The following is a 17,091-nucleotide window of genomic DNA, read 5'->3' as shown; positions in this document are numbered from 1 at the left end:
TTTGATTATTTTACTTTGTGCTTCCTGTCTGGGTTTTATTTTGGTGACACTCCAAGATCATCACTGACCCCCATTTAGCCCTCTTTAAAAACTTCCTATATACACTGCTGCTCAGCAGGGTTTTTTTATTTATTTACTTACTTCAGACATATCCTACCTCTTACCTTAAGCACTGGCTATTCAATATACAGATGGCAGCTGTATATTGAAGGTCTATGTAGACCCTTTCTTATATATCTGTTGAAGAAAAGTTATTTCCCCGCATATACTGCTGTCGTTTGATTGCTCTGCTCTACGTTTTGGGAAATGAATATCTTCACAGTATCAGAAGAATATGAATAACAGAAAGACTTTTGCATGTTCAGTAAAACCACCACCTCTGTTTGTTTCAGTGTCGGTCCCTGCGTTACTCTCTCTCTGCCCAACAGAGCTTCCTGGTGACGTTCAGCTGCTCACTTCATGCTCCAATTTCCTTCAACCTTAGCTCCGCTATTTGGTACTTACATAACAAACAGCATAAGATCTGAGCTTCAGTAACAGACCAATGAGACATAGTAATTTCACATCTGCCAGTGCCTCCTCCTCCCCTCACCTCAATGTCCTCCTATCAGGGCGCACAAAGCTGTTTCCGCCAACCATGCATAAGCAACACTAGCTGTAGGCCATACACACTTGCATATATTACAAACACGCATACGGGACGGGATGGAGACATTTGGGAAAAGAAAAAGAGTCTTTGAAGATCCCAGGTTGGCGAGCTGATAGAGCCATTGACAATTTTTTTATGAGAAGGCCAAACTGTGAAGAAAAAAATAATCCCACTTTAAGTTGCACAATTAATTTGACTTGAATTAAATGTATTGTTTGAAATCTATAATAATTTGATCCCAGGCAGCATTTCTTTTTTGCATCTTAAAACTGGTAGCCTTCACATTTTCAGCAAACTAAAAATAATTGATGTATTTAATTATCATAGCAGCTGATAATTAATTTGAGTTAATTTAATTGCTTGGTAAACGTTTACTCTTGAAAAGTTATAATATGTTATAATATGCTTTTCCACCTCTAAATACTGCACTAAGAGACCTTGGAGTTCCTTCCTCAGTATTTTACCATATATTATCTTTGACACACACACACACACACACACACACACACACACACACACACACACACACACCCTCACACTATAACAGCATTCACAACACACTTTTATTACAGTAACTATGGTGGCTAAGTGCCAAACCTGCAAGGCTCCTTTCTGCTGGCCTTGATAAAGTAATGTAAAATCTCCTGGCATATCTTAGCCGACCCAAATATTAGTACAAGGATAGAGGTTTTAAGTTATGCATTTATTCATCGCGACGAGCACAAATTATCATCTGTGATCTACTTCCCCCTTTCTTAGACTTGCATTACATCCAAACCACTCTGACATGTCTGATCTGAAAGACAGCAGTTCTGACAGCATATTTAATGGTTGACATAATAAGTGTTTTTAAATTTTCTTGCATTTCTTGCTATTACACATCAGAATATGAATTGCAGAAATAGCATACCTTGGGCAAAAATCTGAGACTGAAAGCCACATAAAGGCAATTATTATTCATGCTATATGTTTGAGTCAGATTTAATGTGTAATGTTTAACATGCACTTAAAGCGAGTGCATGTCCTAATAACTGGGCAAAACAAGTGGGTCAGTAGCGGGCTTCTAAGACTTGAAGACAGTAGATGATTCATCTGCTTGAATCTGGAGCAGGGCAGCATTTAAAGCATGCAGAACGCCCAAAAATGCCCATCAATGAGTTCATCTCTAATTTCTGCCGAAAAGTCTATAAGACTGCTGGATAAAAAAACTTTGCAATGCGGTGCTGGTCGTCGTCAACATCAGTCGGGTTAACTATAACTTTACAAAATAACCTTCTAAGTTTCACTAAGTGAAATTAATTTACACAGGGGAAGATGTTCAAAGCTGTGCAAATCTTACTTCGTGGGTGCTTCTAATTCTGAAACTAGATGCAAAATTCAGAATTGCGCCAAAAATTCCCTTAGCCATACTTTGGATGTAATTCTTTCTCATTTTAATGTAATTTATGTCGACATTATCAGCACCTACTGGTGGGGCATTTGTGTTACAGCAATTTTGAATGGATAGCTTCACAGAGTACATAAACACATTACGTTCTTCAAAAACTGTAGTAGATGATCTAAAACAAACAGTTACAATTACAATGTATATATGTTGTAAATAATTACAAACAAGGTAAAAATAAAATTCAGTAACAAAAGATGATTTCAGAATTTGATTCAAGACTTGAGCTTTTATTGAGACTCAGATTAGATTTGGTTTTAAAGAAAATTAAGAGTATTTTGGACTGCTGTCTTTTTGAGACAATGTTCTGTGGTCATCCTATTGGTGCTACTCTGTTGTGCACTGGTCAAAAGATAACCACAGCAGCAGTACGTTATGACCACAGAGTGAGGGAAATATTACTGGACTCCTGGGTCAGTGAGGAGTGAAATGAGCTGAGGAACAGATAGAAAGACACCAATGTATGAAAAGTAGGGAACTAATAATGGAGTGGCAGATGAAGAGGCTTGTAAATCGATTTGACCTGCTGCTAAAGGGAGATTTCTCCAAGCTTTAACTGGCAGCACCTGAGGGAAAACGAGGGTGGGAACTTTTGCACGTACAGTAACCTCAGAGGCATATAGTCTTCTAAACAAAAACCATCTGACAGTTTAAGAGTCCATACAAGGGCATACGGAAAGCACAACAATTAAAAACTACTCTTGACATGGGTAAACAACAAAACACATGGAGCCTTCCGTACATGTGAGCATGTAGGTGTTTATCGGTGTGGAGACAGAGAGGGTGAAAGTGAAACAGAGACGATTGTTTTGGAAGGACATTGAGGTGTGTATCTTTATCTCAGCTCGTGTACAGTGGCAAAAATAGCTAGTGTTGTGTCTGACTGGAACAGGTGTCTAAACACACACATACACACGCACACCCACACACTATTGTACACTACATAGACATCTTTCAAAACAATTTACTCTTAAAAGGGGACTACAAGCAATAACAACTAATGTAGCAACTAGTTAATTATAAACACATTTTAAATAAGTGAAATTTCCTTTGGAGTAAAATAACTCAAACGTTAAATAAACGTACATTTATTTTTATTTCTATTCATATTTTTACACTTTTTTGTATATATTTTTTTTCAAAATTATGTTACAATTGATTTATTTTTGCTTTCTTTAAAACACTTAAATAAGCTTTGTGGAACCAGCGACAGCAGAAGAACCATGACCTGCTTTGTTTGGGCGCATGATGCTCGTCCACTCTCTGTCCTGTTCGCAGCACGCTCCCATGTGCACACGCTGCTGCTTTACAGCACATTTCCTCTGACAGTGTCGGAACAGTTTTCTTCACACACAAAACGAACAATGTGTTTGAGCGTGTGCAATGCCAGAATCCAAACGTAAGCTTGACGCGCGAGTGCGGGCGCTTGTGTGTCCTTATAGCTTAATTTGTCTACGGCAGGCCCATCTCCTAGAGCTGTAGTAGGAGCATTATGTTCAGTAATAGGCTGACATGTTAATCTGAAATTCTATTCTCTGCAGCTAATGAACATATTCATTCTTGCCTATATGAATATGTTACATGTGTGCGTGGGTGATGAAATGTCTGTGGTGTGCCATTTTTGTCACGCTGCTGAAGCACACATAAGCATGGGCACGCCTGCAAGTTGCGATGGAGGTTTATGTATTTTTTAAGTGAAACAACACTCAAAAAAAATCCCTGAATTTAGAGTCGCTCGTCCTGTTTGTTTGTACGAGTTTGAGTTTGCATTTTTTTAAGGAGAAACATGGACTTGACAGTTCTGGGTCAGACTAGTCCCACTGAGTCAAGAAACCTACAGAAGACCAAACACACAAACACACATACACACATTATTTATAGGATGGAAATAAAACATCTGATTGGCAAAAGGGAACAAAGTAGCTCTTAGATCAGGGTTTACTACTATACTAAAATGTATGCAGGAGTGAGCACCAAAGAGGCCTGAAAAGGCATATAAAAAAATAAAAGCTCACATATGCAGCCACTGCTTACTCAAGGGCAACATAACAGTGGAGACTGGAGCAAAACCAAAACCTGTGATATTATGTTGACCTGAGGACATAAATACTCAAGTAGCGCCCGTGTGGAAAGAAGTTAGCCTAATTTCCACTGACAGAATAGGATACAGGGGGTCAGGAGCCTCACCAGCATGCTCTAATATATTCATCACACCTGAACTTGAGACATCAGCTACAGTATGTGTTTTTTCCACACTTCCCACTCATCATTATAAACTGCACCCTGCTCTTTGCGCAGTAATGCATCGAAAACAGGCAATCCTCATTCCTCAGCCGAGCAGTTAAACTGAGAGGAAATCAATTCCAACAGAGATTTTCCTCATTTTTCTCCATCACTTTACCTCCCTCCCACCCCCTGTCCGTGGCAACATCTCTTGGTTCGGTGTGTGTGGGGAGTGACCACTCCAAAGCTTTGAACGCAGGAATGCATAAGGCTGTATAGCATTTGAAAAGCTGAAGCAAGAGCATTCATGTGTTTCCTTTATTTGACCAGGTTTCAGAGATCATAGATCTCTTATAAAAGGGAGACCCAGGCAAGATGCAGTATACTGCCATAAATATTGTTTCACCTGGACACCCAAGAATTAAAAGAATGTTGCATTTTTAATACAAACACTTTAATGCAGGGTTTTAGCTATAAGAGCCTTATCTTCTAGGAAAGCTGTCCACAAACTGGGAGAATGATTACAGAAACGTTTGACTCTCATAGATTTACAGGATGTCAGATGGATGAGAAACTGACAGTAAATCCTTCTTCATGTGTCGTTGGTAGTTTTATGTGTCTTCTGTCTGATTGGAGACATTTGTAGACTTCTTTCTGAGGTTAGACACTGACTTTCAGAATGAGAGTGACCCATTATGCACAAAAAAATTTGCATAAGCAGTCTATATGTCTTGATGCTTAATTTGTTTTACACCTGCAGCAGTGGTAGTCATCAGAAACACTAGGTTAAAGAATTTTGAATGAGCGTCTCAATACTTCTGGCAAGGACTTAATTAGATCACACAATGGAGCAGCTTACAGGAAAACAAAAGTAGAAACACTTGTACACAGTTGGTTTCTGTTTGAAAATCAGGCCAGGAATCGTATGGACTTGCAAAAGGTCTGCAGTAGAAACATCTATCTGAATTGCCTGTATTATACATAATTTGCAAACCGTCCAACAATGAGATTTAACAATATCCAAATCTTTAGTCAAATCATATCATGTATATTGTGAGAATAAATTTTGTAGCTCAATAGTCTTTCACTTATTCCCTGAACATGTACAGATCAATCGTAACGTCCATGTAGGTCTGACTGCATAACTAATATGTGTATTATTGCAGCAATAAAAAAAACATGTGGGATTAGAAGACAAGCATGACAGCTCACATCAAAAGCTACACATGCACACAAATGCACCCAGATGTGTGTGGAAGCAAGCAGCCCAAGGCCATGTGCTCCAACAAGCAGCCATGTTTCCTCCACAAGAGGCAGCAGCCAGCTTCTCAGTCTGCACGGTTTTTCTCCCTGCTCTGTCTTTTTCTCGCTCACAGACGAATACTCGGCACGCTGTGACATCATGCATCACATTTAGACCAGAGGGTCGGAGGGTAACGCAGCTTTATGTGCTGAGGATTCATTGTCGTCATGCACAGTGATTGCAGCAGCCCTTATTCAGCTCTCTTTTGCCGAAACGCGCAAACAAAGACTGCAAATGTGAAACAAAACCAGATTTTACAACCAGCTCATCTCACTCCAGTTACACGCAGGTCAGCATGTACAGAAGTTAGGTCGCTTGCACTAAGGTAATTACAAGAGGGCTTTGCCCTTGTCTGCAGGGCTCCCAACATGTGGCTCAGCCCTTTACAAGCGAAAGCCACAATCTTAGAGCTGAGCAATATGTAGAATTGTAATTGCACATGAGTCAATATGAATACTCCCAGTATGACAGCCTTGATTAAAAACACCACTATTTCACAGTATCACAGCTTTAACAAAAATGCAAAGCTAAAATATTTTACCAGATTTGGTTGCTTTGCAAGAAAGCACAACAATCATATCAATTCTGTTAAAGTAACCTTACTTTGATTTGCACAGTTAAAATGTTATAACATTTATTTCATATTTTATTTTAGTACAACTACCTTAAGTAATTTTTTTTTTTATAACAAACACTTTTCAAATTTAGTAGCTATTTTGAAACACTTGTTTTAAAGAAAATCTAACCTTTATTGTTAAATGAGCACAGCAAGCTGATATTAGTTGGTTAATTGGGCCATCTGCTTGGTTGGACATCCTACATTCAACTGTCTTAACCTGTTAATTGTAGTTTGATAACACAGTTACTTTAAGAAGAGTAGAGTGGTACTCATTGAGTGAAAAATGTCATGATTGTTCATAGCTTTCACAAATAGAAATCTTTCCAACAGTTAACTGTGACCATTTTTGATAAACGGGTACATCTATGATTCCCATAGTTATTAGTGTCAGGTCTGCATCATCACAATTACAACAGACTGCCCAGAGGCAGTTTCTAGCTTTCATATTTTAGGTGCCATGCAGGTGAAGGTTTGATACGGAGCAAGTCTGGGTTAAAAGTGAGGCCGATATGGGTCCATTATGTCTTACTTAACTTGAACTGATTATCTAAATATTTAGTTTGAAGCAACTACATAGGTTGGAGCTATGCATTCGGTTTGTAAACAAAAATATTTTATCTCGCTAATTAAAACATTTTGTTTGAAACTAAATGTCTAATTTCCTCTAAAAATCATATTTACGCCATATTCAATGGTGAAAATATGACTGAAAAATGAACCCCCCATTTCTTTTCTCTTATGACAGGCTAAATAGCCCAAATTATTTCTGTCACTTTTTGTCTGTGTAACTTTACAAACGGCGCCCTATAGCCACAGGCTATAAATGAATGATGCTTTTTGAAAGAAAGCCACCCCCTGCTCACCTGAGGCAGCGCGGCATTGATCTGCCTCTGGAGCATGTCCCTCTCGTGTAGCGCCCCTTGGAGCTTAGCTTGAGACTGGATGAGGGTCTCTTGTGTCTCCCTGAGGGACTCCAGCAGTTTGTCTCTCTCGTCCAACATGTTGACCATCAGCTGCTCGAAGTTGGCCTCCTGGTCCGAGCCATTCGGGACGCTGCCGGTGCCTCTCGGAGGACCAGCCGAGTCTCCTTCGCTGATGGTCGGCATCACTTCGCACATCATCTTCCCCTTTCTGTGGTCTGGCCGACGTTATGGGACACTGTCGCTACAACAGGGTTAAGAAGGGGGGACGTGGTGGTTACGAACCTGAAGTCCAGTCTCGAAATAAATTATAAGAGCGGGCCTAATAACGTCGCGCAGCCACGCAGCCAAACCAATCCAAGATGCGCACACGAGCCCCGCTAAGCTGCATTTCTCATGCATCGAATACGCGTTTCCAGGGTCTCTTTGGGCATACCTTGTCAGTGCGATTGGGATGAGGAGATGATGCTTGATCTTTTAGCCATATTAACCGGCGTTTTTTCACCCCGTGAGCAGATCCGCCCTGCCGGGCGCGCCATGCACTCACATGTAGAGTCCCCGGCGTGAAATGATTGACAGCTCAGAGACAGACGGGTAGGTCTAAATGGGTGGTGCTCGAAAAAACACGGATATCATCGCACATGCACTCAGAAAAATGCAAAATATCCAGAAGGATATCCTTATTCCTAGCGATGGCGAGAGCGACTCTTTTCTGCATTAGCCTTCTCCGTTTCCATCCCTGCACACAGCCAGCGGACCGACGCTCACTCCTCCTCCCACTTACACACGCACACACACACACACACGCCCCCCCACACGCACACACACGGTCCCCCTGCGCGTACACACACAAGGGAATCTGCTGCAACCGTCACTACAGCCTGTATGAATGAGTCCCCACTACGAGCGCGCACACCGTCTACGCACGTCCACAATCCACCCACATCAGGAAGACCGAGCACAGTCCTGACCTGACAGCTCCTGGGACATGATCCCCCATCTATCCAGTGGTTTCAGGTTGACCAAGCAATAGCTACAAGCAGATATGCATATGGGGTGCACAGCGCACCCTGCAGGATCTTGAATGAATCAGGGATTTAAGCATAACATTTCAACCACTGTCAGGTCTCATTAACAATCCATTTATTGTGACATTTGTTAGTGGGTGGAATATATTCCATACCAAGTTGAACATATTTTCCCTTGAGCTTACTTGTTAAAAACAGGGGGAAAAAGAACCAGCTTGCCTCTCACGGTTTGGAGTGATGACTATGTGGCACAGGGAAGATACAGATATCATTAGTAAGTGATTGAATAAAAAATAAAAGGCAAAATTACAAAATTGTAGGCATCAAAGAGAAGGATACAACACAGGACAAACCCAGTCAGGGAGATGAATTGAGTCAAGTCAAATTTATTTGTGTAGCACATTTATGTAACATATTTTCATAGCACAAAACAACTCAAAGTGCTTTACTAAAAACACAACACAGTCACCAATTATTATACTAGCAACAAACATAACTTTTATGGCAGAAACATAAAAGAAGGAACTGAAAAATAACTGAAGGAAGCAACAACTACAGAAGACAGTAGAGGGTGAAAACCTCTCAGGGTACCTGAGGCCCATCCCACGCTTTGCCTGCCCGCTTACGGCTAATCTAGCATAATTGCTGATGGCAGGGCTAGGAAATAGAAATTGTTTTACCTACTTTTTTTTTAAATTTACTTTTAAAAAATTAAGATTGAACTACCATCTATTGACTATAAAAAACCACAAAGTGAAGTCAAAACTAACATCCAAAATCCAAAGAATTGTGACACAAAATGACAAATAGCTCAAAAGTGATGAGACCCAAACTAAAATGTCACATTCCCATGCTCATGATGACTCAGATTAGTGCAATTTGGAAAGGTACAAACTGCAATGACTTAAAGAATGATTCAAGGCATCTCCAAACTCGTTCCTTGTATGCGTTAGGCCTACTAAGGTCAGTATAAATATAAAGTGCTGCAAAGCACAGTGATAAACTGATAAAAGAATCCCACAGACAAACCGCCGTAACTTACATTGCTAAAAAATTTAAAATGCTTCTGATAGGAAGACATCAAGATAAAATACTATGGCAAAATGGGCTCTGTGTACACTTTTTAATTAAAACACTAATTAAGGAGTCTCTGATGCCTATAGTTGAATATCTGCTATTCCAACAGGTCTGAATTTATCCCTACCTTGAATAATACCATACCACTGGAGTATAAAGGAGTAAAAAATTAATAAAGAATGATCACGAAGCAAAAATTATTTTTAGTACCCATTTTTAGGCTAAATCATGGGATCTTGGATCTAGAGAATTGTATCTAATCTTTTAGATGTAAATATTATGTGACAGGCAGCACTCATGTAATTTTTATTGGTGAATTGCCATCAGTGGATTCCAGCTAAAATTTGCCCTCGTCTTTCCTCTTCCCTCCGTGATCAATTCAGCTCAGTTCTTTTAACAATTACTTCAAAGATTGCAGTAACCATAGCAATGCAACGTTGCTGTAGTTACTGTTAAGGACGATAAAAATAGTATCTATTGACTGTTGTCAGCAATCAACTTTTTCTCTCTAGTTATATTGACGACCATTTCAAACACTGTAATATTTGCAGCATCTAAAAAAAATATTATACTTTTTGATGTTTTATCACATTACATTCATAAATATCAGAGTACTTTTAGTGTAGTTTACTGGACTTTTATCCCGTAGACCAGGGGTCCCCAAACTTTCTCCTGTGAGGGCCACATAACTTGTCCCTTCTCTGATGGGGGGTCAGGGTCATTTTGTAACAGAAAAAGTGTGACGATTGTAAGAGTGCTAAACATAAAAATGTATTGTTTTTCAGAAAGCACAATCAAATAACCTTTTCTGGATTCTTCAGAGAACAAAAGTCAGGAAATAACACTATTTATGAAATAAATAATAACCAAATAACACTGGGTTCTCCACATAAAAAAAAGGGTTAGGGTCAATTATATGCATGTATAAAATAGTTACTAACTAATTGTTAATAATAAATAAAGTTCATTACTAAGGAACATTTATTTTATTGCAAAAGTCCAACTTATCAAATAAAAATGCAAATATATGAAAATACTCTGGTATTGTTCAGGGGGCCGGACCAAATGTGGAGGCGGGCCGCATCTGGCCCGCGGGCCGTAGTTTGGGGACCACTGCCGTAGACCAAGGGTGTCAAACTCATTTTCATTGTGGGCCAAGTAAAGATCATGAATGTATTAATAAAAATAAGTAACTAAAATTTTGTAGCTTCCCTGCATTAAATGAGTACTTCTGAAAAATTTAATATTTAACAATCTAGCATACTTGGAAAAGTGTAGAGAGAAGCATTGTTGAAATTAATGAATTAGTTTAGGAGTCCAATTTAAAGCGGAACTAACAATACATTGATTTAAATCATTGGATATTCCAATGACCCAATCAAGATCCCAATTAAAATCTTATTGAGAATCTGTGGCAAGAAATCAAGATTATTTTTACTAGCTCTCTTTATACAGTCTGACTAAGCTTGAGCAATTTCACAAAAATAAAAACAAACAAAAAAAAGCTCATATGGCTGGTAAGGCTTGCAAAGGAAACTCTATGTTCTGCAGTTGGGTTCAAGCAATAAATGGTCAGGGATTTACCTTAATGGGTAATATGCATACCTATTGAACAGGGGTGCTGAAAATGTTTTACATGAAGGGCAAAGGGTAAGGTCATCTTCAAGTTGAAGTCAATATGTTAGGATGCAAAAAATGGGAAAAACATAGATGCATATGAATTAACAGATGTCAGACAACAGTTCATCAGCAAGCCACATATGTTGGCAACTAGTGGCAATGCAATCTGTCACTGAAGAAAACAGACATATTTATACTTACTTAAATAAAATAATACATACTCAAATGTTTTAAGTTCTGTGTGCCATAGTGGAGAAAGAATAACAAGAGGTTTTGAGCCCAGATTGGCACTGTAGCAAATAAAAGAGTGGACAAGTAAAGCAAGTATCTTATATTTTAAGATAATATTAAGAGGTGTAGTTTTCCACTAATAAAAATAAACATATATTTTTCTTGTCAACATGAAACCAGATGTAAATTTATATACTTCAACCATATACACACATTGGAAAATATCCATACTTGGTGAAAAGGGCCAAACTTTATTCTGCTTGTATGAAGAGGCTTGCTCAAGAGGATTTAAAAGGTACCTGGGAGTGGTTGTCTTGGCCATAAACTATGTCACCTAATGCCAGAAGATGGCAGTATCGCTACTAAACAGCTGTTATGTCTTAGTAGGTGAAGAAGAAGCGCGAGCAGCCTTCACTCTCGCGGTTTTAGTATGTGACGTCATTCCATGATGGCTGAAGACCCTGGCGGAACCATTTTTAATTTTCCTGACATTTTTCTGTCTTTCTCTTTAACTCGGCTTGCCATAGAGCCATGGCAGGACTCACAACCCCGTTAGTCGATTACATATCACTGCTATCGACATGCCCAAGAAAGGGAACCGAAAACGGCTGAAGTTTAAGGCTGGAGACGTTTGCTGCGAATCAGGTAGCATAGCTGGGAGGAGGCTAGCCTTTAATCTGTGACAGAGCCTTGGAGTTTGCATAGTTACTCAGGTTTATAAAGTCACGTTCAACTTCGTAAAACATGGACGGACAAGAACTTAAGCATTATATACATTCAGTTTAGTCACATTGACATGCAATTATCTAAATGCATTGTTTTATTTATGAGACTTTCTGCCTGCTCTTTCAGTCACTGTTGCTGATTTTGCTAACGCTGACCCAGCCGTGGTGAAGTCGGGTAGAGTAAAGAAAGCTGTCGCAAATGCGATTGAAAAAGAAGGTAAAAACTGTCTGAAGAGCAGCTGCCGTGTCCTAAATGGGAAGAAGACTAAAATGTTTAATTCTGTGAATCGCGTATGTTTCAGTAAAATTGCTGTGTGGGTTGGAAGCCTCTCAGGGGGCGGTGGAGGAAGTCCTCTCGTCTGCGTCGAGTGTCGGAGCAGACGCTGTGGGCAGCAGCGATGACCCAGAGGACGATGAAGGGGAAAGTGAAACTAAAGTGACCCGCAAGAAGAAAAACAAGAGAAAGAAAGGTGCAGTTTCATTGATTTCTTTGAGTTAGTTCATGGTGAAAGTGGTCACTTATTTCAAGTTTATTCGGTGTTCCCTGTCTTGCCTTCCCAGAGAGCAGTGAGAGCAGTGATGGAGAGGACTATCCAGTAGATATTTGGTTGGTGCTTTCCTCCTACATCAGACCTGAGGATGTGTGCAAATTTTCTTTGATCTGCAGGAGTGCATGGACAGTCACTTGCACTGCGGCTTTCTGGACCAGACTCTACAGAAGGTGACTAGTTTGGGGTTACTAGGAAATTTTTGAAAAGAATGAGTTTTAATAGCAATACATTGAGAAGAGACTTAGAGATTGTAAACACAAAATTCTCATATTTTTCAGGTTAGTAAATGCACCATACAATTATGCATTAGTAAAATGTTTTTAAATAGAATGATCACAAATATTTTTCAAATTGTGGGAAAAATAGAAGCATAGCATTCATTTAATAAAAATAAAAGTAATCCATTAATATTATGACCATATTTTTCAACAATCTTTTAAAAGATTTCAAACTTTTGTAGCAAAGCAGCAGGCAATATGACACTTGCCTTAAGTGTTAAAATCCATTATGAAGTACTTTTAATTCAATTGTTGGAAACCAGGTTGTAAATAGGGATTTCACCCTTATGTGTTTCTGTACAGTCATGTTTAATTTTTATTATGCTGGTGATTTTTTTCACCCAAATTGGCTGAGTGGTTTGACTAGTTTTTAGTTGACTTCAAACTGAATCTTTAAACATAACTTTTTAATGTAAGGTGTGTCTTAAAATCAAAATATATGGCACGTATAATGTCTCTTGCAAATACTGAAAGTAAAATTTCAGCTTCTCTGTTGGCCAAATCTGTTAACTACTTTACTGCCGAACAGAGGAGTTATGGGGCTGAAAATTAAACAGAAAATGTTTGCTTATGGTTTTGTTGAAACGAAACTACAATTGATATATATTTAAATTCACTAAACATGTTTCTGTCTTTTAAGACAGATTTGTCTTCATAAAATCTTATAAATGACTTTCATCTGCAGGCGAATTTTTTTTGCTTTCAAGGCACGGACATCCAGATCTTTGTCTCACTTTATGTGATGTCTTTTAAATAATTTAGTAAAAAATTTTACTTTGATGTTTTCCTGGCTTTTTTTATTGTTCTCCAAGTTGCATTAGTAGGCATGATGTGACTAAGCTCAGAATACAGCTTTTAAGACGGCATCATATTCAGAATAAGAACTAAATCTTGTTTCTGTATTATATTGTATTAAACACAATTAAGTTATACAATTTAGTAACAGCACTTAACTTTTTGAACTCATCTTAAAAAGGCCAACGTTTGAAAATATTTTGGAGCTATTTTAATCTAATTGAATTGATTTAATCGGTGCTGATTCAATTTTGAGATTTCATATTAAAGGGTCGGTGGTGGTCTGGTGTCCTGTGTGTGTATAGATGTGCCCCTTCTTTGAAATGCCTGAATCTTACAGCCGAGTAATCTTCTCAGCTTTAAGTTCTACAAAATCCTTCCAGTTTTTTTCTCATTTAAATCAGGTGTGTCTAATCATGAAAACACCTAAAACACTCAGGTTTCTGGCTCTTAATGGCTGGAATTGCCCGTCTTTGTGTAATGCTTAAATTCAGACAGCACAGAGCTGTAGCTGAAGTGCAACAAGTGGAGCCACCTGCTGGGTCTTTTCGATAATTTTCTTCATGTTCGTCTGTTCAAAACAGTAGAATAAAACAATGGCAAAAATGGACCTGTCACTTAATTAAAAACGTAAATATATTTTTTCCTCAAACCTTCCCATTTGCTGTTTTTTTCCTTAAAGGCACTACAGGGTTGAAGTTGATCTGCCGTTTCGCCTTCAGCCTGACTGTATAGATAGGATGCGCTGTCTACGGGCTTGTGTGATTCGCTCCCTTTTCCATTTGTACGAGCCGTTTAGCTTGCGTGTTTCAAAAAGTCCTGCACTGCCAGAATCCACGCCCACAACGCTGCTCAATTCCAAGGTATGTTAACATTTAGTGCATTTTCATGAGACCTGCTTGCTCTGTGTAAAAGTAATGACCAAGGTGAATTTAAACACATCAGTGTTTGAAATATCTGGTGAGTCTAGGGCAAATTGAACCTGATTTGTTTGTGGTTTGAAGTCCACTGTGACAGAACAAAGGTTGCATTGTAAAGGCTTAAAATGTAAGGCAGATTTTGTTAAGTTTACTTTTAAGATTTTTCCTAGAAGAAGAATAAGATTAAGATGAAAACTGTTTTGTCAGTTGACATTTGACCTTATAAATATGTGCTTTTAAATGCCTATTCTCTGTTGTTTCAGTGTTTTCTCTTCTGGGTCAAAAAGGTGTCAGGGACTCGACCAGAAGCATTGTGGGAGTTCAACTTCAAATTTAAAAAGCAGGTAGCAGGATGTCTATTTTTAAAGTACACTCACACTTTTTTTTGTTCAAATTGTTAGTTTTTTCTTGCGATGACCCCTGCTGTGACAGCTGTCTGAGTTCTTCTATGTTCATCTCCATCCATGCAGGGACACTTTAAGAATGGTTGTGCCAAGTCTTTGCATCTGCCCAAACAATATGAAGAAGTTCATATGAATTCAGACTCTGACTGCTGTGTGCTTCAGGTCACCACACTTAACTACATCTTCATCCCTGTAGTCATGGGCCTCACACTTACTCTGGCAAGTAGCTTTTATTTCTGGACACATATATTTTGCTTTATCACAAGTACGTGCTACCCTGATAGTTGAAATGATAATTAATATGGATGTCCTGACAGTTCAATATTTTTATTTATTTTCATTTTCAGACTCTTATAGATTCATCACATTAATTATAATATTTCAAGCCTTTCTTTGTTATAAAATTCTGATGATTTTGGCGTACAGATGGTGAAACCCTAAATTACAGTTTCATATATTACAATACATAAAATCTATGTTCAATACAGCATTTTATAATATGGGTGTATTATGACCTACACAGACTCACGGGGCATAATGCTGACTCAACTTTCTATGACTGTACTTAGATACAGCACTTTTTGAACAACACGCTTATTTAACAATGACCTTTTGTGGCTCACCATTCTTGTAAAGTGACTGTCTTCTGGACATCTGTCCAGTCAGCAGTCTTCCCCATGATTGTGTAGCCTTCTGACCCAGACTGAGAAACCATTTAGAGAAACCTTTACTGGTGTTTCGTGTTAATTAGCTCATTAGGATGTGACACCACGAGTTTCCAGTGTTTCAGTTTCACAATGTTTGATTTTTCTGAGAGACAGTTTTTGGTTATCATTGATCTGTAAACCATAGTCGTCAAAATTACAAATACATACTTGAAATATTTCACTCTGTGAAATTAATAAATTAGTTTCACTTTCTAAAATGAATGACAAAAAATATTGAAACTTTTGTGTGCTATAATACTTTTTAGATGTGCCTGTATGTGATATAAAACATGATTTCACTAAAACACAAGGACTAATTCAATATTTGAATCCATCCTGATAACATTGATAGGCTCGCTGTGCAGTCTGAACAACAAATGTTTCTGAGCTGCAGATTGTAATATTTTATTATTTTCAAAAATGGACATTAACCCACAAAGTTTTCCCTCCAACACCAACCACCCTAATCGGATGTTCTCGTTTTAACAGTTCACGATCAATGTGAGCACGGACATGCGTCACCACCGTGTCCGTCTGGTGTTCCAGGACTCGCCTGTGCAGCGGGGAAGGAAGAGAGGGGATCAAGGCGGGACGCAGGTTGTGTTAGATCCCGTGCACAGCGTGAAGCTCATGGACTGGTGGCATCCACTGTACCCTTTGTTAACCTTCACATAAGATTGTTGGAACCCACCACAGCAAATCAGGGACCCTGCTGTTTATCCTACACTGATCATAAAACAGAAAACCAAATCACAATCAATGGGACATTTTGGTTATTATACGTTTAAAAAGGAAGCGCTGACTTGATGAAATTATGTGAATATTTCAGCTGTGGCCACATGGCTAAGAGAGAGATTTATTTGGTTGAATCGACTGGTGTTGACCATTAAGCAAATTTCCAGATAATCATCTGGAAAATAACTATTTTCCAGATGATTTCTTTAAGGTGAAATATTAAATCAACAGGGCAGTATTTAGTACTATTATTTCAGCAGTTGGTTCATGCTTGTTTCTCATATTACACTAATTTGGCAGATTTTCTTTGAGATTTGATGCATTTTATCAAGGGACTTTCATTCCTTTCAATCAGTTTCTGGTTTATCTTTACTGGGAGACACATCTGACTATTTTCATCTCTTGTTTTATAAGAAAGGGGCAATATATATAATTTACTTTAGACATTGTCATCTGATTCAACAGGTTTTTCTTTTTAGCAGTTTATTTGGTGAATGCTTAATTATTTTCTTGCACATGACCAACCTGTGCCATTTACTGCTGCAGGCAGTGTTGTGCATTTGGGTAGAATGTTATAGTTGGACCAGTTATGCTAAATGATGGGGACAGTGCTACCATTTTCATTGGTTTGGCCATATTTGTTTTGCAGTCAAATATTTCCTTGATTTGCTGCCAAGGAAATAGACGTAATTGAATCAACAACATGTCCTTGTAGTATTAAAATTCTTGTTAGATGTTTTATCAATTACAAAAGGACAACTGGATGTTTAGGTTAGTGGTGGTTTGGTGATTTAGCTTTATCAAATGAAAGTGACTTAAATAATATACACATTGTATTTCAATAAAACTACTGCTCACTCAA

The 17,091-nt window shown here is 38.4% G+C and overlaps 2 protein-coding genes across 5 annotated transcripts in view; one reads left to right on the top strand and one right to left on the bottom strand.

Annotated features, from left to right (window-relative positions):
* ppfia4 (PTPRF interacting protein alpha 4) overlaps positions 1-8,101 on the bottom strand; it is a 63,825-nt gene extending 55,724 nt beyond the window's left edge. For 2 of the 4 annotated variants that reach the window (XM_028003321.1, XM_028003323.1), the window contains exon 1: positions 7,102-8,101. In XM_028003321.1, the coding sequence (XP_027859122.1) occupies positions 7,102-7,359 (258 nt within the window). In that variant the 5' untranslated portion in view covers positions 7,360-8,101. The remainder of the gene's footprint in view (positions 1-7,101) is intronic. The other 2 variants (XM_028003322.1, XM_028003325.1) reach the window with 2 other exon arrangements.
* Positions 8,102-11,542: 3,441 nt separating this feature from the next.
* tmem183a (transmembrane protein 183A) lies at positions 11,543-17,091 on the top strand. Its single transcript, XM_028003772.1, has 8 exons — positions 11,543-11,759; positions 11,967-12,056; positions 12,142-12,309; positions 12,401-12,560; positions 14,146-14,326; positions 14,647-14,727; positions 14,854-15,006; positions 15,984-17,091. The coding sequence occupies exons 1-8, from the start codon at positions 11,696-11,698 to the stop codon at positions 16,167-16,169; spliced, it is 1,083 nt and encodes a 360-aa protein (XP_027859573.1). The 5' UTR covers positions 11,543-11,695; the 3' UTR covers positions 16,170-17,091.

The sequence above is a fragment of the Xiphophorus couchianus genome, chromosome 20, assembly GCF_001444195.1.
Source record: "Xiphophorus couchianus chromosome 20, X_couchianus-1.0, whole genome shotgun sequence".
Classification (NCBI taxonomy): domain Eukaryota; kingdom Metazoa; phylum Chordata; class Actinopteri; order Cyprinodontiformes; family Poeciliidae; genus Xiphophorus; species Xiphophorus couchianus.
Note: the sequence above shows the minus strand (reverse complement) of the source record. Positions and strands in the feature narration are given on the sequence as shown.